Source organism: Salvelinus namaycush, chromosome 15 (genome assembly GCF_016432855.1).
Source record: "Salvelinus namaycush isolate Seneca chromosome 15, SaNama_1.0, whole genome shotgun sequence".
NCBI classification, from domain to species: Eukaryota; Metazoa; Chordata; class Actinopteri; order Salmoniformes; family Salmonidae; genus Salvelinus; species Salvelinus namaycush.
Genome location: NC_052321.1, coordinates 7,928,212 through 7,952,446, shown reverse-complemented (window position 1 = coordinate 7,952,446; position 24,235 = coordinate 7,928,212). Strand labels below are relative to the sequence as shown.

At 46.6% G+C, this 24,235-nt stretch overlaps 1 protein-coding gene across 1 annotated transcript in view; it reads right to left on the bottom strand.

Annotated features, from left to right (window-relative positions):
• Window positions 1–24,235, bottom strand: part of LOC120060162 (ribosomal protein S6 kinase 2 alpha-like) — a 96,080-nt gene that overhangs the window by 10,413 nt on the left and 61,432 nt on the right. Inside the window, exons 3-14 of the mRNA XM_039009283.1 lie at window positions 18,717–18,833; window positions 15,748–15,829; window positions 14,243–14,323; window positions 13,930–14,009; window positions 13,656–13,762; window positions 12,197–12,234; window positions 6,997–7,139; window positions 6,668–6,738; window positions 4,813–4,901; window positions 1,630–1,694; window positions 1,331–1,433; window positions 417–547 (exon numbers count right to left, since the gene is read on the bottom strand). Of these exons, the coding sequence (XP_038865211.1) occupies window positions 417–547; window positions 1,331–1,433; window positions 1,630–1,694; window positions 4,813–4,901; window positions 6,668–6,738; window positions 6,997–7,139; window positions 12,197–12,234; window positions 13,656–13,762; window positions 13,930–14,009; window positions 14,243–14,323; window positions 15,748–15,829; window positions 18,717–18,833 (1,107 nt within the window). The remainder of the gene's footprint in view (window positions 1–416; window positions 548–1,330; window positions 1,434–1,629; window positions 1,695–4,812; window positions 4,902–6,667; window positions 6,739–6,996; window positions 7,140–12,196; window positions 12,235–13,655; window positions 13,763–13,929; window positions 14,010–14,242; window positions 14,324–15,747; window positions 15,830–18,716; window positions 18,834–24,235) is intronic.

The window sequence follows — 24,235 nt, the reverse complement described above, 5'->3', positions numbered from 1 at the left end:
AAGCACAGAAAACATTGGATGATGTGCTTGATTTGACCTCCATCCTTACTGATGGTATTAGAACCAAGCAATTCAACTGGACTAGAGGTTTACTCCTCAACAACATGTGCAGTGTAAATCCACCAAGTAATTAAACCCGAGCCTTATCTGCCCTAAGTAAGTATGGCTTTCACTGTCATTATATTATACTGATTGACACAGTGTGTAGGATGGAGAAATATGGCCATCTAGTGGTCAGAGTGAAAGAGCATGTTCTCCTTCAAAACACCAATGAAAGACAACACCTTGGGGAGGTAACCATCTGGCTGTCAGATAGCCCTCTCTCTTCTTAAGAAATGAGAACGCGCCTGCCAAATGGCATATATTATAATTATATATTAATAGTAGGCATTTCCCATCTGTGATGGACTGCTGACCTGGACCACTGGGTGTGGTGTGGGCTTGGCCGGCTCCTTGGCCCCCTCCTCATCCAGCATGGCCGGGGCGACGAAGCTGAAGCCACGGAAGAGCTGGTGAGCTCCGGCACTGGGTGGAACACCTGGGGAGTCTGTGGGAATCAGAGCAAGAACACAACATCATACACACTTGAAACAGACTCTGAAACAGACAGGAGAGCCAAAGAGTATTTGTTTTTTGTCACAAATGTACGAGTTTGACTAATTGTTACCAGCCGACAAACTTCAAAATGGCATTATAATATGTTTCATTCACCTAAATACACTCTCCCTTAAAAAGTTAAAACAACAACACTAAAATTAGACTGTGCTCCAAGGTGATGTAAGCAGCTGACAAGTACCAACTGTTTGATTCAGTCCATCCGTAGCGGTGTTGGTAAAAAGCCGATGTTTCTCGTGTTCATGGATCCAGTATTTTCCACGTAATTTCCATTTCCCGTAAAAAAAAACAGAAGTGGGGACTCCGCTCAGGCGTCTTGACGCCTGCTACGTCAGGTTCGATTCAGTCAGATTTTGACGCCTGCTACGTCAGGTTCGATTCAGTCAGCTTTTTACACCTGCTACGTCAGATTTTGAAGCCTGCTACGTCAGGTTCGATTCAGTCAGCTTTTTACACCTGCTACGTCAGGTTCGATTGTCAGATTTTGACGCCTGCTACGTCAGGTTCGATTCAGTCAGCTTTTTACACCTGCTACGTCAGGTTCGATTGTCAGATTGACGCCTGCCACGTCAGGTTCGATTGTCAGATTTTGACGCCTGCTACGTCAGATTAGATTCAGTCAGCTTTTTACACCTGCTACGTCAGGTTAGATTGTCAGCCCTGGTCTGTCTTGTCACGCTAGGACAAGTTACTCTTGTCAACTTTGACCTCTTACCTTTGGGTGTGCGGGAGGTGAACTCTGAGTCGAAGTAGAAGGTGTCGTCTGGTCGGGCCACCGCCGGCTTGAACGGGGGTGGGATCTCTCGCCGGAACAGTTTCTGAAAGGGTTAAAATAGTTTCTGAAAAGTTTCAAAGAGTTTCTGAAAGGGTTCAAATAATGGAGACTTGAGAATCGCCCGAAGCATATGACAAAATTCATTTAAAAATGCTAATTGGATAATGAGATTGATAATGAGTCCTGATAGGACTACAGTATGAGTGTGCGCTGAGTGCTAGAGAGGAGGCCCCACTCACGTTCCAGTCGATGGTGGAGAAGAACGTGTGGCGTTTGATCTCCTCTGCACCATCCGCCCCGGACCCTGTCCACACAATCACACTATTAGTATGGATGACTGCATACAACATCACCAGCTCTATGCTTAAAGCGGGCAATCAGCAGTAGAAGCAATGTGTTCTTCACGCCACCCTGGCAAATTCACAAACAGATCTTTGGATGCATGGTGTGTGACCATTCACCATATCAATATTATAGCTTTACAATGTAGTTTTAACCATGTTTATATTTGTTAAATACAACAAGCTTATATTTTCAGTTCTGATTGGCTACAACAGTTGAACTAAGCTCAAGAGGCATTTATAAAGTTATATTCTTCAAGAATCAATAGATACATGGACCAACTTAAACGATCGTGCCCCAGGTTATATGAAAAACCACATTGATATGGTCTATAACCACCACAGTTACAATACCAGAGCTGGTGTTATGTCTTGTAAAATCCCAAGAGTAAACAGTACTGTGAGGAGCACGTTTTTCTATACAGGCATTTGTCTATGGAATAGCCTCCCCTTAGAGATCAAGCAAAGAAAAAGTAGAACTGGCTTTAAAAAGCAGGAAAAGAACAGGGCTCCGGGCAGCCGAGCGGAAATGGAGGAAAACTCGCCTCCCTGCGGACCTGGCATCCTTTCACTCCCTCCTCTCTACATTTTCCTCTTCTGTCTCTGCTGCTAAAGCCACTTTCTACCACTCCAAATTCCAAGCATCTGCCTCTAACCCTAGGAAGCTCTTTGCCACCTTCTCCTCCCTCCTGAATCCTCCTCCCTCCTGAATCCTCCTCCCTCCTGAATCCTCCTCCCCCCCTCCTCCCTCTCTGCAGATGACTTCGTCAACCATTTTGAAAAGAAGGTCGACGACATCCGATCCTCGTTTGCTAAGTCAAACGACACCGCTGGTTCTGCTCACACTGCCCTACCCTGTGCTCTGACCTCTTTCTCCCCTCTCTCTCCAGATGAAATCTCGCGTCTTGTGACGGCCGGCCGCCCAACAACCTGCCCGCTTGACCCTATCCCCTCCTCTCTTCTCCAGACCATCTCCGGAGACCTTCTCCCTTACCTCACCTCGCTCATCAACTCATCCTTGACCGCTGGCTACGTCCCTTCCGTCTTCAAGAGAGCGAGAGTTGCACCCCTTCTGAAAAAACCTACACTCGATCCCTCCGATGTCAACAACTACAGACCAGTATCCCTTCTTTCTTTTCTCTCCAAAACTCTTGAACGTGCCGTCCTTGGCCAGCTCTCCTGCTATCTCTCTCAGAATGACCTTCTTGATCCAAATCAGTCAGGTTTCAAGACTAGTCATTCAACTGAGACTGCTCTTCTCTGTATCACGGAGGCGCTCCGCACTGCTAAAGCTAACTCTCTCTCCTCTGCTCTCATCCTTCTAGACCTATCGGCTGCCTTTGATACTGTGAACCATCAGATCCTCCTCTCCACCCTCTCCGAGTTGGGCATCTCCGGCGCGGCCCACGCTTGGATTGCGTCCTACCTGACAGGTCGCTCCTACCAGGTGGCGTGGCGAGAATCTGTCTCCGCACCACGTGCTCTCACCACTGGTGTCCCCCAGGGCTCTGTTCTAGGCCCTCTCCTATTCTCGCTATACACCAAGTCACTTGGCTCTGTCATATCCTCACATGGTCTCTCCTATCATTGCTATGCAGACGACACACAATTAATCTTCTCCTTTCCCCCTTCTGATAACCAGGTGGCGAATCGCATCTCTGCATGTCTGGCAGACATATCAGTGTGGATGACGGATCACCACCTCAAGCTGAACCTCGGCAAGACGGAGCTGCTCTTCCTCCCGGGGAAGGACTGCCCGTTCCATGATCTCGCCATCACGGTTGACAACTCCATTGTGTCCTCCTCCCAGAGCGCTAAGAACCTTGGCGTGATCCTGGACAACACCCTGTCGTTCTCAACTAACATCAAGGCGGTGACCCGTTCCTGTAGGTTCATGCTCTACAACATTCGCAGAGTACGACCCTGCCTCACACAGGAAGCAGCGCAGGTCCTAATCCAGGCACTTGTCATCTCCCGTCTGGATTACTGCAACTCGCTGTTGGCTGGGCTCCCTGCCTGTGCCATTAAACCCCTACAACTCATCCAGAACGCCGCAGCCCGTCTGGTGTTCAACCTTCCCAAGTTCTCTCACGTCACCCCGCTCCTCCGCTCTCTCCACTGGCTTCCAGTTGAAGCTCGCATCCGCTACAAGACCATGGTGCTTGCCTACGGAGCTGCGAGGGGAACGGCACCTCCGTACCTTCAGGCTCTGATCAGGCCCTACACCCAAACAAGGGCACTGCGTTCATCCACCTCTGGCCTGCTCGCCTCCCTACCACTGAGGAAGTACAGTTCCCGCTCAGCCCAGTCAAAACTGTTCGCTGCTCTGGCACCCCAATGGTGGAACAAACTCCCTCACGACGCCAGGACAGCGGAGTCAATCACCACCTTCCGGAGACACCTGAAACCCCACCTCTTTAAGGAATACCTAGGATAGGATAAAGCAATCCTTCTGACCCCCCCCCCCCCCCTTAAAAGATTTAGATGCACTATTGTAAAGTGGCTGTTCCACTGGATGTCATAAGGTGAATGCACCAATTTGTAAGTCGCTCTGGATAAGAGCGTCTGCTAAATGACTTAAATGTAAATGTAATGTAAAATGTAAAAGGTTTTCATTTGGACAAGTTTGTCTAAGAGAAACCACTCCACTGCCCCCCACTGCTGGTCAGGTGTATTTATTTGAAGGATCAGTATGATGTGAAATTAATATATGGTTGATTTTTAAGGTCATGCAGTGAATAGTTCCACTTTTTATGTTGTCAATATAAATGAATGTATTTATGGTTGGTTGCAATTTTGTCTTTCCTTTTAATCATATGTGTTATTGTTTTCACCATAGAGGAACACTTTGGAAACAATCATTTTAATGAATACTTTCAAGTGATATCCTCTGGGTCCACATTGTACATTTTGTTGTATATGTCTGTCACCCAAAATACATTTAATTCAATACATATACTTAATAAGTCAAAAACTGGATGTACCAACTGCAGATTGCCCCTTTAATATCAAAATCAGTCTTATTATACCACAGTGATTACTCTCCTGTAATTACCTTGTCACTGGCTAGTAAGTACTCACCCATTCTGTTGATGGGGTTCCTCTTGAACAGAGCTCGGAGGAGACTCTGGGCCTCTGTACTCAGGAATTGCGGCATTCCCAATCTGGCCCTGCAGGGTGAGACATTGTTAAATCCAGAAGTTTTATAAAATAGCAGCCTGGTTAATCCAGACTGAACGCTGCTGAACGTTCACCACGGTTTCCTTGAACGCAGCATTCAGGCTGGTTTAGTCGGGCTAAATAAATAGTACTGCTCTGGTAATAATTACAGACACTCTAGCCAGTGATTGTGGGCCCAGTGTGGTTCCGCAATGGGACCCTATATAGTGTTGAATTATATAATCTCAGCAAAAAAAGAAACGTCCTCACACTGTCAACTGCGTTTATTTTCAGCAAACTTAACGTGTAAATATTTGTATGAACATAAGATCCAACAGACAAACTGAACAAGTTCCATAGACATGTGACTAACAGAAATGGAATGTGTGTCCCTGAACAAAGAGGGGGTCAAAATCAAAAGTAACAGTCAGTATCTGGTGTGGCCACCAGCTGCATTAAGAACTGCAGTGCATCTCCGTCTCATGGACTGCACCAGACATGCCACTTCTTACTGTGAGATGTTACCCCACTCTTCCACCAAGGCACCTGCAAGTTCCCGGACATTTCTATGGGGAATGGCCCTAGCCCTCACCCTCCGATCCAACAGGTCCCAGACGTGCTCAATGGGATTGAGATCCGGGCTCTTCGCTGGCCATGGCAGAACACTGACATTCCTGTCTTGCAGGAAATCACGCAGAGTACAAGCAGTATGGCTGGTGGCATTGTCATGCTGGAGGGTCATGTCAGGATGAGCCTGCAGGAAGGGTACCACATGAGGGAGGAGGATGTCTTTCCTGTAACGCACAGCGTTGAGATTGCCTGCAATGACAACAAGCTCAGTCCGATGATGCTGTGACACACCGCCCCAGACCATGACGGACCCTCCACCTCCAAATCAATCCCGCTCCAGAGTACAGGCCTCGGTGTAACGCTCATTCCTTCAACGATAAATGCAAATGCGAATCCGACCATCACCCCTGGTGAGACAAAACCGTGACTAGTCAGCGAAGAGCACTTTTTGCCAGTCCTGTCTGGTCCAGCGACAGTCGGTTTGTGCCCATAGGCGACATTGTTGCCGGTGATGTTTGGTGAGGACCTGCCTTACAACAGGCCTACAAGCCCTCAGTCCAGCCTCTCTCAGCCTATTGCGGACAGTCTGAGCACTGATGGAGGGATTGTGCGTTCCTGGTGTAACTTGGGCAGTTGTTGCCATCCTGTACCTGTCCCGCAGGTGTGATATTCGGATGTACAGATCCTGTGCAGGTGTTGTTACACATGGTCTGCCACTGCGAGGACGATTCGCTCTCCGTCCTGTCTCCCTGTAGCGCTGTCTTAGGCTTCTCACAGTACGAACATTGCAATTTATTGCCCTGGCCACATCTGCAGTCCTCATGCCTCCTTGCAGCATGCCTAAGGCACGTTCACGCAGATGAGCAGGGACCCTGGGCATCTTTCTTTTCGTGTTTTTCAGAGTCAGTAGAAAGGCCTCTTTAGTGTCCTACGTTTTCATAACTGTGACCTTAATTGCCTACCGTCTGTAAGCTGTTAGTGTCTTAACGACCGTTCCACAGGTGCATGTTCATTAATTGTTTATGGTTCATTGAACAAGCATGGAAAACAGTGTTAAAACCCTTTACAATGAAGATCTGTGAAGTTATTTAGATTTTTACAAATTATCTTTGAAAGACAGGGTCCTGAAAAAGGTAAGTTTCTTTTTTTACTGAGTTTATATGGCTTATCAAAAGGAGTGACCTATTCTGTGACAGTATCTACTTACTTGAGGATGAGGTTCATGGTCTCTTTGCGGTCCTTCCCTTGGAACGGCAGCGATCCGGTCAGCATCTCAAACTGTCAAACAAATACAACCACAACCATCTTAAAAAAAAACACCACCTTTCACATTCAATTCTAGAGCTCTGACGTTTGATTGTTTGTATTGTGAAGGTTGTGTTCATCAGGCACCAAACGGAATAAAACAGATTGAAACAGGGAGAAACTACCTAAATGTGTCCAATAACTAACGTTTATTTTCATTTTCAGTTGCAAAGCATCTTACCAAGTTGTGCACTAATGAATATAACCCAAACGACAGATGAAATGACTCACCATCAGTACCCCAAACGACCACCAGTCGGCGCTCTGTATGTGGCCCTGCCTGTTCACCACCTCTGGCGCCATGTATTCCACCGTACCACAGAAGGAGTAGGCCTTCTTCTCTTGGTCAACAGCCTCTTTACACAAGCCAAAATCTGGGGAGAAGACACCACAAGTCAGTTACGATCCAATTACCTGTACTACCATAAACACACATCATGAATACACACAACAGACAGAGGAAGAAAGGACATTAACACTATGCTTTATGGAAATGGCCAGGAGTTTGACTATAATAACTAGTCTATAGACTACAATTAGGGCCCAGGCTAGGTCTGTAATGGTACCCTATTCACTATGGTGGGTAATTCTAGAGGGCCCCGGTCAAAAGGCGAAGAGGAAAAGGCGAAGAGGATGCCATTTCAGACAAAGCCCTAGAGTTCTCTCCTAGCCAGGTCACATGATCCGGGAAAATGATCCGTACCACTTCCTGATGCCATGATGACTCTTCAGGTATTCTAAGGCCTTATCATTCAAATGCTCCATGTGGAGGTAATACACCACACTGGGATATTTTTAGGTCACCTGTGGCGTTTGTGTGTGTGCGTGTGTGTACGCCAACAAGGTAAACAGACGATAGAGAAAAGAGTGATTACAGGGTAGATTAGATGCAGGAGAAACATCATTCATTTCAGGGTCATGCTCTACATCAGTAGTTGTTTTTCGGTTACTGGACAACCAACTGAATTTTCTTTTGGCTGGAGAACCCCTGAAGTACCCCATCATGTGCATTTTTACCAGTAGGCCTATGGTCTCATGAGTCTTCAAGAACACGTACCCCCAGGGTCCTAGTACCCTCTGGACAGACAACGTACCCCCAGGGCCCTAATACCCTCTGGACAGGCCAAGTACCCCCAGGGCCCTAGTACCCTCTGTGGACAGGCCAAGTACCCCCAGGGCCCTAGTACCCTCTGTGGACAGGCCAAGTACCCCCGGGGCCCTAGTACCCTCTGTGGACAGGCCAAGTACCCCCGGGGCCCTAGTACCCTCTGTGGACAGGCCAAGTACCCCCAGGGCCCTAGTACCCTCTGTGGACAGGCCAAGTACCCCCAGGGCCCTAGTACCCTCTGTGGACAGGCCAAGTACCCCCAGGGCCCTAGTACCCTCTGTGGACAGGCCAAGTACCCCCAGGGCCCTAGTACCCTCTGTGGACAGGCCAAGTACCCCCAGGGCCCTAGTACCCTCTGTGGACAGGCCAAGTACCCCCAGCGCCCTTGTACCCTCTGTGGACAGGCCAAGTACCCCCAGCGCCCTTGTACCTTCTGTGGACAGGCCAAGTACCCCCAGGGCCCTAGTACCCTCTGTGGACAGGCCAAGTACCCCCAGCGCCCTTGTACCCTCTGTGGACAGGCCAAATACCCCCAGGGCCCTAATACCTTCTGGACAGACAACGTACCCCCAGGGCCCTAATACCCTCTGTGGACAGGCCAAGTACCCCCAGGGCCCTAATACCCTCTGTGGACAGGCCAAGTACCCCCAGGGCCCTAGTACCCTCTGTGGACAGGCCAAGTACCCCCAGGGCCCTAGTACCCTCTGTGGACAGGCCAAGTACCCCCAGCGCCCTTGTACCCTCTGTGGACAGGCCAAGTACCCCCAGGGCCCTAGTACCCTCTGTGGACAGGCCAAGTACCCCCAGGGCCCTAGTACCCTCTGTGGACAGGCCAAGTACCCCCAGGGCCCTAGTACCCTCTGTGGACAGGCCAAGTACCCCCAGGGCCCTAGTACCCTCTGTGGACAGGCCAAGTACCCCCAGGGCCCTAGTACCCTCTGTGGACAGGCCAAGTACCCCCAGGGCCCTAGTACCCTCTGTGGACAGGCCAAGTACCCCCAGGGCCCTAGTACCCTCTGTGGACAGGCCAAGTACCCCCAGGGCCCTAGTACCCTCTGTGGACAGGCCAAGTACCCCCAGGGCCCTAGTACCCTCTGTGGACAGGCCAAGTACCCCCAGGGCCCTAGTACCCTCTGTGGACAGGCCAAGTACCCCCAGGGCCCTAGTACCCTCTGTGGACAGGCCAAGTACCCCCAGCGCCCTTGTACCCTCTGTGGACAGGCCAAGTACCCCCAGCGCCCTTGTACCCTCTGTGGACAGGCCAAGTACCCCCAGCGCCCTTGTACCCTCTGTGGACAGGCCAAATACCCCCAGGGCCCTAATACCTTCTGGACAGACAACGTACCCCCAGGGCCCTAATACCCTCTGTGGACAGGCCAAGTACCCCCAGGGCCCTAATACCCTCTGTGGACAGGCCAAGTACCCCCAGCGCCCTTGTACCCTCTGTGGACAGGCCAAGTACCCCCAGGGCCCTAATACCCTCTGTGGACAGGCCAAGTACCCCCAGCGCCCTTGTACCCTCTGTGGACAGGCCAAGTACCCCCAGGGCCCTAATACCCTCTGTGGACAGGCCAAGTACCCCCAGGGCCCTTGTACCCTCTGTGGACAGGCCAAGTACCCACAGGGCCCTTGTACCCTCTGTGGACAGGCCAAGTACCCCCAGCGCCCTTGTACCTTCTGTGGACAGGCCAAGTACCCCCAGGGTCCTAGTACCCTCTGTGGACAGGCCAAGTACCCCCAGGGCCCTTGTACCCTCTGTGGACAGGCCAAGTACCCCCAGGGCCCTTGTACCCTCTGTGGACAGGCCAAGTACCCCCAGGGCCCTTGTACCCTCTGTGGACAGGCCAAGTACCCCCAGGGCCCTTGTACCCCTGGTTGGGAACCACTGCTCTACAGGTCCATGCATAGAGCAGTTATCTACACAGGAACAGATAAGAGTGGTGCAGACTCACTGACTAATGGGGAGGCCAAGTGGAACGAGAGAACAGACAGAGGGACGTGTGTGTGTGGGGGGTGGGTTAGTGTGTGTGTGTGTGTGTGTGTGTGTGTGTGTGTGGAGTGGGGGGGTAATGTCATATATACAGCTGCAAGAAAAATTATGTGAACCACTTGGAATTACCTGGATTTCTGCATAGATTGGTCATCAAATTTGATCTGATATTCATCTAAGTCACAACAATAGGCAAACAGTGTGCTTAAACTAATAACACAAATAACAAACATTGTACAGTGTAGGTTGGAAAAAGTATGTGAACCCCTAGGCTAATGACTTCTCCAAAAGTTAATTAGAGTCAGTAGTCAGCTAACCTGGAGTCCAATCAATGAGACGAGATTGGAGATGTTGGTTAGAGCTGTCTCGCCCTATAAAAAAAACCTCACAAAGTGTGAGTTTGCTATTTACAAGAAGCATTGCCTGATGTGAACCATGCCTCGAACAAAAGACATATCAGAAGATCTAACATTAAGAATTGTGGACTTACATAAAGCAGGAAAGGGTTACAAAAGTATCTCTAAAAGCCTTGATGTCCATGGTAAGACAAATGGTCTATAAATGGAGAAAGTTCAGCACTGTTGCTACTCTCCCTAGGAGTGGCCGTCCTGCAAAGATGACTGCAAGAGCACAGCGCAGAATGCTCACTGTGGTTAAGAATCCTAGAGTGTCGGCTAAAGACATACAGAAATCTCTGGAACATGCTAACATCTCTGTTGACGAGTCTACGATACGCAAAATCCGAAACAAGAATGGTGTTCATGGGAAAACATCACGGAAGAAGCCACTGCTGTCCAAAAAAAACATTGCTGCATGTCTGAAGTTTGCAAAAGTGCACCTGGATGTTCCACAGCGGTACTGGCAAAATATTCTGTGGACAGATGAAACTACAGTTGAGTTGTTTGGAAGGAACACAACACTATGTGTGGAGAAGAAAAGGCACAGCACAGCAACATCAAAACGTCATCCCAAATGTAAAGTATGGTGGAGGGAGCATCATGGTTTGGGACTGCTTTGCTGCCTCAGGGCCTGGACAGCTTGCTATCGTCAACGGAAAAATTAATTCCCAAGTTTATCAAGACATTTTGTAGGAGAATGTTAGGCTCTGTCGCCAATTGAAGCTCAAAGTAAGTTGGGTGAGGCAACAGGACAACGACCCAAAACAGAAGTAAATTAACAGAATGGCTTCAACAGAAGTTCTAATATGAAACCTGCTAAAAAGGTGTAGAGCACACCATCGTTAAAACACATCTGGTCCCTCCTTCGGAAACCTGCATCCATTTTAAAACACAAGCCAATTTGTCACAATTCCCAACAACTTCATATTCCCATGAGCTGGAGTGGCCCAGTCAGTCCTGACCTCAACCGATTGAGATGCTGTGGCATGACCTCAAGAGAGCAGTTCACACCAGACGTCCCAAGAATATTGCTGAACTGAAACAGTTTGCTAAAGAGGAATGGTCCAAAATTCCCCCTGACTGTTGTGCAGGTCTGATCCGCAACTACAGAAAACATTTCGTTGAGGTTATTAATGCCAAAGAAGGGTCAACCAGTTATTAAATCTAAGGGTTCACATACTTTTCCCACCCTGCACTGTGAATGTTTACACAATGTGTTCAATAAAGACATGAAAACGTATAATTGTTTGTGTGTGATTAGTTTAAGCAGACTTTTTGTCCATTGTTGTGACCTAGATGAAGAGCAGATCAAATGTTATGACCAATTTATGCAGAAATCCAGGTATTTCCAAAGGGTTCAGATACTTGTTCTTGCCACTGTATAGACTTCTGTGTAAGCACTTTGTGACATCAGCTAATGTAAAAAAAAGTATTTATAAAATACATGTGATTGATTGATTCCTTATTGAGGTCACTTGTTAAATCAACTTCAATCATTGTAGAGGAAGTGAAGAACAGGTTAAATAATAATTTAGACCTTGAGCCAACAGACATGGATTATGTGTGTGTGTGCCATTCAGAGGGTTAATGGGCAAAACAAAATATGAAAGTAGTATAGGAGTAGGTGCCGTGCGCACCAGTTTGTGTGAAGAACTGCGTTTCCCATGTGTATCAAGAATGTCTTTGGGTGGTGGACCAATCTAGACAACTGTGGGAAGCAATGGAGTCATCATGGGCCAGCATCCCTGTGGAACGCTTTCGACACCTTGTAGAGTCCATGCCCTGACAAATTGAGGCTGTTCTGAGGGCAGGAAGTCAATATTAGGAAGGTTCTCTTTATGTTTGGTATACTTCGTGTATATTGGAGAGAGGGGGGGGGGGGGGGGTAGTGTGTGTGTGTGTGTGTGTGTGTGTGTGTGTGTGTGTGTGTCCTACCTGTGAGTTTGATATGGCCCTCTTCATCCAGTAGAATGCTACAACAGAATAGAGAGTTGCCAGGCGTTACATCAGTAATAGAGACTGGTCTCCGCGCTGCGTCACAACGCACAGACTGGTCTCCGCGCTGCGTCACAACGCACAGACTGGTCTCCGCGCTGCGTCACAACGCACAGACTGGTCTCCGCGCTGCGTCACAACGCACAGACTGGTCTCCGCGCTGCGTCACAACGCACAGACTGGTCTCCGCGCTGCGTCACAACGCACAGACTGGTCTCCGCGCTGCGTCACAACGCACAGACTGGTCTCCGCGCTGCGTCACAACGCACAGACTGGTCTCCGCGCTGCGTCACAACGCACAGACTGGTCTCCGCGTTGCGTCACAACCACAGACTGGTCTCCGCATTGCGTCACAACCACAGACTGGTCTCCGCATTGCGTCACAACCACAGACTGGTCTCCGCGTTGTGTCACAACCGGATTGCAAATGACTTGGCATTATGAGGGTAGAATATTTTCTGAGTTCAAAAACCACTCTGTAGACTCCATTTGTATTTTCTATAGTAGCCCTCATCCTCCCTCTCTTTCCTTCACTAAAATGTAAATGTAACAGCAAAAGCGCAGCCTAAATCAAGTTGCCCCCCTCAGTTAATTCACAGTGTCAGACATGTATATACCACACACATAATAACATCTATGTAAATCGGTCTGTGCACTCAGGCAAGGCTTTCTCATTCTCTAGTATCCATATGTCATGTTAAGATTCCAGTACTCAAGACCAGACATGATGATTGTTGATAACATCAATAACCCTCATCAAAACTGAGAGGACAATCAATTACACTGCAATGAAATGCAGCCAGTTTCTAAAAATTGTAGATTAAGGGGCCTTGAATAATGTATATACACATAGAAGAGATAGCTAACAGAAGCACATTGCATCTCAAGGTTCCTGTCATTTTAGAAGAAAAAGCATTTGTGGGTTGGTGCTACACTAGCATAGCACAGCACTAGCACTAGCACAGCACTAGCACTAGCATAGCACAGCACTAGCACAGCACTAGCACAGCACTAGCACTAGCATAGCACAGCACTAGCACAGCACTAGCACAGCACTAGCACAGCACTAGCACAGCACTAGCATAGCACTAGCATAGCACTAGCACAGCACTAGCACAGCACTAGCACTAGCACTAGCACTAGCACTAGCACTAGCACTAGCACTAGCACTAGCACTAGCACTAGCTCCTCTAGCTCAGTTGGTAGAGTATGGCAATTTCAACACCAGGATCGTGGGTTCAATTCTCACTGGGGCTACTGATGTGTAAAATATATGCACACATGACTATAAGTTGCTTGGATAAAAGTGTCTGCTAAATGGCATATATTATTATTGTAGGAAGGTGATGCTACGCTAGGCTAGCGAGGACTAGCTGCCCTCCGCTGAGGCTCCACCTACTTCTCAGGTTTGAGGTCTCTGTAGATGATTCCCAGGCTATGCAGGTGGTCCAGGCCCAGAGCCAACTCCGCTAGGTAGAACTTTACATCCTCCTCTGTGAACATCACCTGGATACCACATACACACACAAAATATAATGCAGAGATGTTATAATAACCATGACACATAAGATGTCACAAAGATACATTTTTCTGGAACATAGGCCCTTGAGGTCCACCTCTTTAGACAGTCTTGTGAAGAGATCTCCTCCTCTCAGAAAACATTAAGAACACACCTCTTTAGACAGTCTGGTGAAGAGATCTCCTCCTCTCAGAAAGTCCAGGATCAGGTAGAGCTTTCCCTCAGTCTGAAATGCTAGAGACACACAGACACTTAATGGGCTAGCACAAGTGTATATCCAGTGCTAAATCATTTGCATAAAAATGTCTGGCAGCACCCAAAGCTGTTCCCATTCATCGTATAAACATGGAGGGCACTGCCCACGACGACTACAGGGAAGGTTATCGCTAAGTGACACGGTGTTGTCACCACCAGCCCTGTGGTCCTTTACCATGTTATCTGAACAAAGGTCCTGGTTGTGAACTCACCGTAGTGGAGTTTGACCACGAAGGGGTGGTTGACATCTGCCAGGATGTCTCTCTCCATCTTGGTCCTCACCCGGTCTCTCACTGTGGGGTGGGGAAAGGATCGCACCATTTCAGAGCTGTCAGAAGGTTAGTGCAAAACAATGCTACCACATTAGCTTGGTAACAGATGGGTTTGGAAAAGGGAGTCCATGGCTAAGACATTACTTAAACAAAATGCTAAACTGTCAGTGTCACCAAAAATATTTAAATCTCACTCAATGGATTTGAGAATTCAGCCAAAAGCAAAAACGCCAAATAATCAATCCTTGAAATATTTTGATAATACAAATAATTAAAAAAAAATTAAATAATGAAAATGTGAACGGACATTCTTGTTGAACGATTAGACAGATTTTCAGCACACGATGGCAGTGAGCTGTAATCTGTGAGACAATCTGTTCCCATTGAGGGTGGGGAGCGACTGACACCGACTGCTAGCTAGCGGTGTGGTCTTCTACAACTACACATACAGGAAGACGAGATACACACTAACTGAAGAAAACGCTCATGTCTTCTCACCATCAGAGCCTTGAGACAAGTTCAAAACACTGGGGGAAAAAAATTGTAAAGCAAAATGGCACGTAGAGTATGGAGCGAACGCAAAGACATGTCAACAAATGAGGTGAGACCAAGCCTTTACTATGAAGATGTGGTTATGAAACCGTGAGCTCCGTTGGATGGATTCAGACACACTTATGTTTGCGCAACAAGTGGGCTGTTTTTGTTTGCCACCCCAAAAACGTCACATGTTAACCACCCCAAAAACGTCACAACATGTTAACCACCCCAAAAACGTCACAACATGTTAACCACCCCAAAAACGTCACATGTTAACCACCCCAAAAACGTCACATGTTAACCACCCCAAAAACGTCACAACATGTTAACCACCCCAAAAACGTCACAACATGTTAACCACCCCAAAAACGTCACAACATGTTAACCACCCCAAAAACGTCACAACATGTTAACCACCCCAAAAACGTCACAACATGTTAACCACCCCAAAAACGTCACAACATGTTAACCACCCCAAAAACGTCACAACATGTTAACCACCCCAAAAACGTCACAACATGTTAACCACCCCAAAAACGTCACAACATGTTAACCACCCCAAAAACGTCACAACATGTTAACCACCCCAAAAACGTCACAACATGTTAACCACCCCAAAAACGTCACAACATGTTTACCACCCCAAAAACGTCACAACATGTTTACCACTCAAAAACGTCACAACATGTTTACCACCCCAAAAACGTCACAACGTGTTTACCACCCCAAAAACGTCACAACATGTTTACCACCCCAAAAACGTCACAACGTGTTTACCACCCAAAAACGTCACAAGATGTTAACCACCCAAAAACGTCACAACATGTTTACCACCCCATGAACGTGTAGCTACAGCATCGTTTCCCATGATAGTATATGTCTCTATTCCACTTTGTGTGTGTGTGTACCTTTGAGGGTGGCTTTTCTCAGGACCTTCATTGCATACAGCTCGTTGTCGTCGGGAGGCGTCACCTTCCGCACCAAGAACACCTGCAGGCAACGCAAGACAACATCCAACTCTCAATCCTAGAAAAATTAACTAGAGAGGACATCGGACATTCCCATCCAAGTCAATGCTCCGTGACTGGCGTTGATATTGAATATATATCTATCTATCTATCTATCTATATCTATATCTATATATATATATATGCTCAATGCAGTAAGCTACAAACCTATGGGAGCGACAAGGGGGACGGTCATTGGAACTACTACATGTGATGGTCTCTGGCATTCTTCCTGGCCTGTATAATAATAATAAAAGGCTATAAATGCTGTATTTGTAACCAATACCTCACCACCTTAATTATGTAGTCAGGCCTAGTCAGTGTAAATAATGTAAGTCCTATCTAACTGTGAAACAGCCTAGCCTGACACCCAGATAACCTCAACCAGAGAAACAAAAAACTGCTATTTTAGATCTTGTCATCTGAAGTGTGAGAAATTAAATGGAATGAATACGAATGAACATTAAGTGGGTTTGTTTAGATGCGTACTTGTTGTAAATTGGACTAATTACACATGAACATTGAACGGATTTGTCTAGAATGTGTTCTTGGTGCCCTAAATAAAGATAGACCACCTCCTGTGGCACATCAGTAGAGCAAGCAGAGAGGTGGGTGAAGCAGTGAGCTGAAAGACAGGCAGTGTGTGTGTGTGTGTGTGTGTGTGTGTGTGTGTGTGTGTGTGTGTGTGTGTGTGTGTATGTGTATGTGTGTGTGTGTGTGTGTGTGTATGCCAGGTATGAGATATCAGCATCAGGCCCAAGGGCTGGTCAGAACAATGCATTCTCAAGCCATACATATGGAAATTTCCATCTGCAGGGTTTTGCCTTTGTATTACTGAGACTCTCGTTAACCCCACATGCTTCAAGATGGCCACCATTCTATACTATTCTACTGTATCTTAGTCTATGCCGCTCTGACATTGTTCATCCATATATTTATATATTCATAATTCCATTCCTTTACTTAGATTTGTGTGTATTAGGTATTTGTTGTGAAATTGTTAGATATTACTCGTTAGATATTGCTGCAATGTCGGAACTAGAAGCACAAGCATTTCATAACACCCGCAAAAACATCTGCTAAACACGTGTATGTGACCAATAAAATTTGCTTCATGTGCACAATCACAGCCTTGGGAGTGATTGGATGCTGCTAATGCAGGGGTTTTCAAACCGCTCCTCTGGGACCTCCAGACGTTTCACAATTGTGTTGTAGCCCTGAACTAGCTCGCCTGGTTCACCTAGTCAAGGGCTTGATGATTAGTTGAATCAATCTGTGGAATAGTTCAAATGCGTGGAACGGCTGGAGGAGAGGTCTGAAAACCACTGTGCTAAAACACCAGCTTTCTGCATGGTTTAAAGTGGAAAGTATTTCTACTAAAGAGATAAGCTTAGCAGTCAATCATTAGTATCTGTCACAAAGTCAAACACGATTCGCTTCCCTAAACAAGGTCAGAAGTGTAGTAAAACCTGCTGCAGTGAATGTCATTTTGTTCTAACCATTATCCCCCACTAACGAGGAGGAGAAGGAGGTGTTGCTAGTCCCATTTTGTTCTAACCATTATCCCCCACTAACGAGGAGAAGGAGGTGTTGCTAGTCCCATTTTGATCTAACCATTATCTCCCACTAACGAGGAGGTGTTGCTAGTCCTATTTTGATCTAACCATTATCTCCCACTAACGAGGAGAAGGTGTTGCTAGTCCCATTTTGATCTAACCATTATCTCCCACTAACGAGGAGGAGGTGTTGCTAGTCCCATTTTGTTCTAACCATTATCTCCCACTAACGAGGAGAAGGTGTTGCTAGTCCCATTTTGTTCTAACCATTATCTCCCACTAACGAGGAGGAGGTGTTGCTAGTCCCATTTTGATCTAACCATTATCTCCCACTAACGAGGAGAAGGTGTTGCTAGTCCCATTTTGATCTAACCATTTTCTCCCACTAACGAGGAGGAGGTGTTGCTAGTCCCATTTTGTTCTAACCATTATCTCCCACTAACGAGGAGAAGGTGTTGCTAGTCCCATTTTGTTCTAACCATTATCTCCCACTAACGAGGAGAAGGTGTTGCTAGTCCCATTTTGTTCTAACCATTATCTCCCACTAACGAGGAGGAGGTGTTGCTAGTCCCATTTTGATCTAACCATTATCTCCCACTAACGAGGAGGAGGTGTTGCTAGTCCCATTTTGTTCTAACCATTATCTCCCACTAACGAGGAGAAGGTGTTGCTAGTCCCATTTTGTTCTAACCATTATCTCCCACTAACGAGGAGGAGGTGTTGCTAGTCCCATTTTGATCTAACCCAGGGATGGGCAACTCGTCTTCAGGGGCCGGAGTGGGGTCACTTTTCCCACCATCCCTAGCAAAACACAGCTGATTCAACTAATTACATTCTAAACTGATCATCGTGATCAGTTGATTATTGGAGTCAGGTGTGTTAGCTGGGGCAAAAGTGTGACACCAACCAGGCCCCCGAGGACTGAAGTTGCCCATCCCTGTTCTAATCAGTGAGTTGCTTTATGGTTGATGACGGAGGCCATCACTGATCTCTCCCAGATTGGACAAGTGAAAGCAAGATTTCTATCCCACTGTTTAGATCAGGGGTGGGCAACTCCAGTCCTCGAGGGCCTGATTGGTGTCACACTTCTTCTCCATCCCTAGCAAATACAGCTGATTAATCAAATTGCATTTCTAAACTGAAGATCATCATTAGTTGATTGCAGTCAGGTGTGTTAGCTGGGGAAAAATTGACACCAAATTAGGTCATCGAGGACTGGAATTACCCACCCCTGGTTTAAACCAATCTCCCATTTATCTGCAAGCAGAGGGTTAATGGAACATGGGCAATGTACTACCTTAGACAATCTCTTACCTTGCCAAAGGAGCCCTGGCCCAGCACTTTAAGCAGCTCAAACTGGCGGGCATCGGCTTTCTCTGAGCCCTCCTTGACCACGTTGGTGATGTTGATCTCCTTGATGACATCATTGTCCTAGACAGAGACAATAACAAGGTCCATTATGCAGGAGATAGCATAGTAGGTCATCCCTGCCAAGAGAAAACATTGACACTGTCTACAGATAAAAAAACATCCTAAACGCGGTAAGATTTTGCCATACGTCCTTTGGTAGTACAAATCTGTCTTTCTCCAAACAGTCCAGTGAGGAAAACCAAAGACGTTTGATCACGTGACCATGAAAATAAACTATTCTTGATAAGGATATTTCAGAATGAATAGGACCAGAGCTTCCTACAGTGCATACAAATAACTATTGCATGTAGCTTAGGAGCAAGACGTTTAGGAGCTGCTGGGGGTTGGTTGATACAGGTTCCTCTTTTCTCATACTAGGTTGCATCCTGATCAAAGTGTGTGTACCTAATTCTAAGAAGCCAACTGAAAAGAGGAAGAGGGTAGAAAACCAGGTATTACCAGAGGATATATATACACTGCTCAAAAAAATAAAGGGAACACTTAAACAACACAATGTAACTCCAAGTCAATCACACTTCTGTGAAATCAAACTGTCCACTTAGGAAGCAACACTGATTGACAATAAATTTCACATGCTGTTGTGCAAATGGAATAGACAAAAGGTGGAAATTATAGGCAATTAGCAAGACACCCCCAAAAAAGGAGTGATTCTGCAGGTGGTGATCACAGACCACTTCTCAGTTCCTATGCTTCCTGGCTGATGTTTTGGTCACTTTTGAATGCTGGCGGTGCTCTCACTCTAGTGGTAGCATGAGACGGAGTCTACAACCCACACAAGTGGCTCAGGTAGTGCAGTTCATCCAGGATGGCACATCAATGCGAGCTGTGGCAAAAAGGTTTGCTGTGTCTGTCAGCGTAGTGTCCAGAGCATGGAGGCGCTACCAGGAGACAGGCCAGTACATCAGGAGACGTGGAGGAGGCCGTAGGAGGGCAACAACCCAGCAGCAGGACCGCTACCTCCGCCTTTGTGCAAGGTGGTGCACTGCCAGCGCCCTGCAAAATGACCTCCAGCAGGCCACAAATGTGCATGTGTCTGCTCAAACGGTCAGAAACAGACTCCATGAGGGTGGTATGAGGGCCCGACGTCCACAGGTGGGGGTTGTGCTTACAGCCCAACACCGTGCAGGACGTTTGGCATTTGCCAGAGAACACCAAGATTGGCAAATTCGCCACTGGCGCCCTGTGCTCTTCACAGATGAAAGCAGGTTCACACTGAGCACATGAGCACATGTGACAGACGTGACTGAGTCTGGAGACGCCGTGGAGAACGTTCTGCTGCCTGCAACATCCTCCAGCATGACCGGTTTGGCGATGTGTCAGTCATGGTGTGGGGTGGCATTTCTTTGTGGGGCCGCACAGCCCTCCATGTGCTCGCCAGAGGTAGCCTGACTGCCAATAGGTACCGAGATGAGATCCTCAGACCCCTTGTGAGACCATATGCTGACACATGCACATTTGTGGCCTGCTGGAGGTCATTTTGCAGGGCTCTGGCAGTGCACCTCCTTGCACAAAGGCGGAGGTAGCGGTCCTGCTGCTGGGTTGTTGCCCTCCTACGGCCTCCTCCACGTCTCCTGATGTACTGGCCTGTCTCCTGGTAGCGCCTCCATGCTCTGGACACTACGCTGACAGACACAGCAAACCTTTTTGCCACAGCTCGCATTGATGTGCCATCCTGGATGAACTGCACTACCTGAACCACTTGTGTGGGTTGTAGACTCCGTCTCATGCTACCACTAGAGTGAGAGCACCGCCAGCATTCAAAAGTGACCAAAACATCAGCCAGGAAGCATAGGAACTGAGAAGTGGTCTGTGGTCACCACCTGCAGAATCACTCCTTTTTTGGGGGTGTCTTGCTAATTGCCTATAATTTCCACCTTTTGTCTATTCCATTTGCACAACAGCATGTGAAATTTATTGTCAATCAGTGTTGCTTCCTAAGTGGACAGTTTGATTTCACAGAAGTGTGATTGACTTGGAGTTACATTGTGTTGTTTAAGTGTTCCCTTTATTTTTTTGAGCAGTGTATATAGAGAGAGAGTTCAGAAAACGGTAATGGCTTGGTGTAGCAGTGCTATTTAGGCTTAGAAGACAGAGATGGAACAAGTGTAGACAATTTTTTTATAATAAAAACTCAAATCCCCTGGGACACTTCTCAACTCTCGGGTGTATTTGTGTTGTGGGCAGCCTGTCGGAACAAGTGGTGATGGCACCATTTACTGTCAATGATACTGAGAATGGTAACAGTAACCACAACTTTAAATAATTCTGTTTTCACACCAGCGGTGTAACACATAGGCTGCTTTAGAGCCTAGGTCTACTGAATCTTACTGATATTACAACAGAACAGTCACAGTACATTTTTTTTTTTTTGTGCAAATACATTGCCTTTATACGTTATACCATGTTTGTTGAGACATTCCTCAAAATAGCCAACTCCAGTATGCAGAGTTGCAGTGCAATACCATGTGAAGTGGCCCAACCCCCAGGCCCCTTAAGCCTCGTTCTCACTGCAGGCCTCAAAGCTCAAAAACTGTTTTGTTTTTACAAATCTGTTTTGAACTACTGACTGTCTAAACAGCAAGTTACAAGTGACCAAATCAGATGTGTGTTCAGACAGCAGTCATTTACTGATGACAACAAGGCTACGCTTGTTGTCATAGTAACAACGGGTATGTGTGCAGTGGTGTAGGCTGATTGGTCGTGGTGCTCGTGCTTCCTATCACTCAGAAGTTATGTAGCAAGTTAAGGTGACAACAACGTTGTCATGGACGTTTCCCAGTTGCTTTGAATGTTTAAAATTATAGTGTAAGAACACTTGTAACGCCTCAAACGATTAGATCCAACTTTCAAAACAAGTCCTTTTTGGCTAGCCACGGCAGTCACCTAGCTAGCTAGTTAGCTGTTTAGCTTTCTAGCACAGTCCCTAATTTGTTTGTAAACAAGCTAGTTAGCTACCACATGTTCTTGTCAAAAAGTCGGAGTAGCTAGCAAGCAGCAAGATATGCCAAATAAGTCTAAAAACCACTCAAGGGCAAACAAATCAGATTTGACTGTTCAGACAAAAGGTCACATGGCCAGGAATCAGGTGGTGGTTTGAAACTTTGCTTGAAATATCCGATTCCATGTGCTTTTTGCCTGGACAGACAGCATGAAAAATTAGAGATTCAAATCAGAAATGCAAATAAATAGAATTTGAGTCACTTCAAAATTTGCAAATGTGAACAAGGCTTTAGACTCCATTATGCTAGTGACCATGTGCAGTGACCCAACCATAGGGGGGGATAGTTCTACCCTCAGTAGACACAAACACTAGACAGAAACACTCCTCTACCACACTGCTGACTAAGTTAACACTGAGTCACCATGAAATTACAACGACCACACCTAACTTATACATTCTTACTTGTGTAAAGTTAATTCTCTAAAACCCCCCCCCCACTGCGTCGGTCTCCTACAAAGCTAGCAGGTATACGATCGGTAGTTAAAATGTACGTTTACTGTAATCAAGGTAAGTTGTTTGGAATAAATTTGTACATTCTTAACAAATTAACCCCTACAGTCAAGAACAATATTACATTGCCAAAAGTATGTGGACACCTGCTCGTCAAACATGCTTAAAAAAAAAAAGTTATCCATTTAAGAATAAGGTTGTAACGTAACAAAATGTGGCAAAAGTCAAGGGGTCTGAATACTTTCTGAATGACACATACTGTTTTCATACTGTCAATATCTCTGTGTTTAGGATCCAAATAACTGACATACTGTGAAGCACTGACTTATTCAGGTGTTTCACAGTGTGAAGGCCTTTAACCCGTTGAGTCAGACTGCTTCGACCACAATAAGCTCTAACACTTGCTGCCTCATATCACAATAGAATAAGTGTTCATTCATTAATACACCTACACAACTGCCATATACCTCAATATCTGCTTTTGGCACTGCACATTCATAGTCTGTCAACAGGAAGCAAAACAAAACGAAGAAGAGGACAGGAAATGCAAACAATACATTCTAACACACATGACATGCCTTTTACACATCTCCTGCTCCATACACAACAAGCCCAGATCTAATTATCTATGGGCCCAAAACCTTCAGCTTAGTTGAAAATGCACTTCAAAGCATGACCATGTAAGTAAAAATTTGACAAGTGGAAGTTGGGATTCGCCCCGGTGTGAAGACCACATTACCATACACCGGGTTCTGTTCTGACGGTCTTCACATGAGGCGTCTGTCTCATTGCCTGTCTGTGGCACGCTGCAGCTGGCCAAAGCATTGGTCTGGTGTTTCTTGAAGAGGAAGAAGAGGGTCAGCAAGCGGCTCACTTTCAACTTCCTCCCGTTCTTGTCCATCTCAACATTGCCTTGCCAACCTAGACCTCATCTCAGTCCCATCCCCCCCTACCTCTGAACAAAGTCCTCAATCTCATACCAGACTGGTAGACTGCCAGGTAAGATGAGGTGAAAGTTGTACTCTGTATGTAAAAGCTCTGTTAACTTTGTGTCCTGTCCTCTGCTAGCACAGAGCTTTGCCTACTGCTGAACTGAGAGAGACACACAGAGAGGGAGCGAGAGAGAGAGAGAGGCAGGAAGGAAGAGACCTGTGTGCAGAACCCACACAACTAGTGTGTGAAAGACAGACAGGACAACTTCCCTTCGGCTATGGCCAGGGTGGTGAGGTGTGGGCAGGGTGGTGAGGTGTCACCTCCCTCACTGTCAACATTATGACCCAGATAGAGATACATCATATAGATAATGACATTTGTAATGTCTTTATTTTTGGAACTTCTGTGAGTGTATGGTTTATTGTCCATTTTTATTTCCCTTTTGTACATTATCTAGTTCACTTGCTTTGTCAATGTTAACATATGTTTCCATGCCAATAAAAAACCCTTGAATTGAAGAGAGAGAGAGCTCTCTGTCTCCTTCGTTCTTGCGCTATAAAGAATGAGAGATGGGCCAGGACACAGGAATCCCTTACAGCCTCTTTCCTGCCACTCCCATCTACCCCGTGTGCGAGGAGAGGAACTTCCACATCCCTACAAACACACTGTCACTGTGTCTATATAAATCAATCCACACTTCCTCTTAGCTTCACCGAACACTGTTCCACTCAGTCTCCATCGGCTTTCTAAGTTACTACTTCTTCTTCAAGCTCCTAAGATCCCATGTTACCTCCGATAGAGCTCTATTGCATGACTAGACCAGGATCAAAATATCTTGTACTGTACCACTTGTACCTAGGCCACCTTCAGTTGCCAAAAGTTGAACGTTGCAGATACAAATACCATGAATTGAGCCAACATGATTCCTTGGACTACATGACAGAGGCATGTTTGTGAGATATATATATATATATATATCTGAATGTTCCAAAACGTATCCTGCTGATCGCACCCCTAT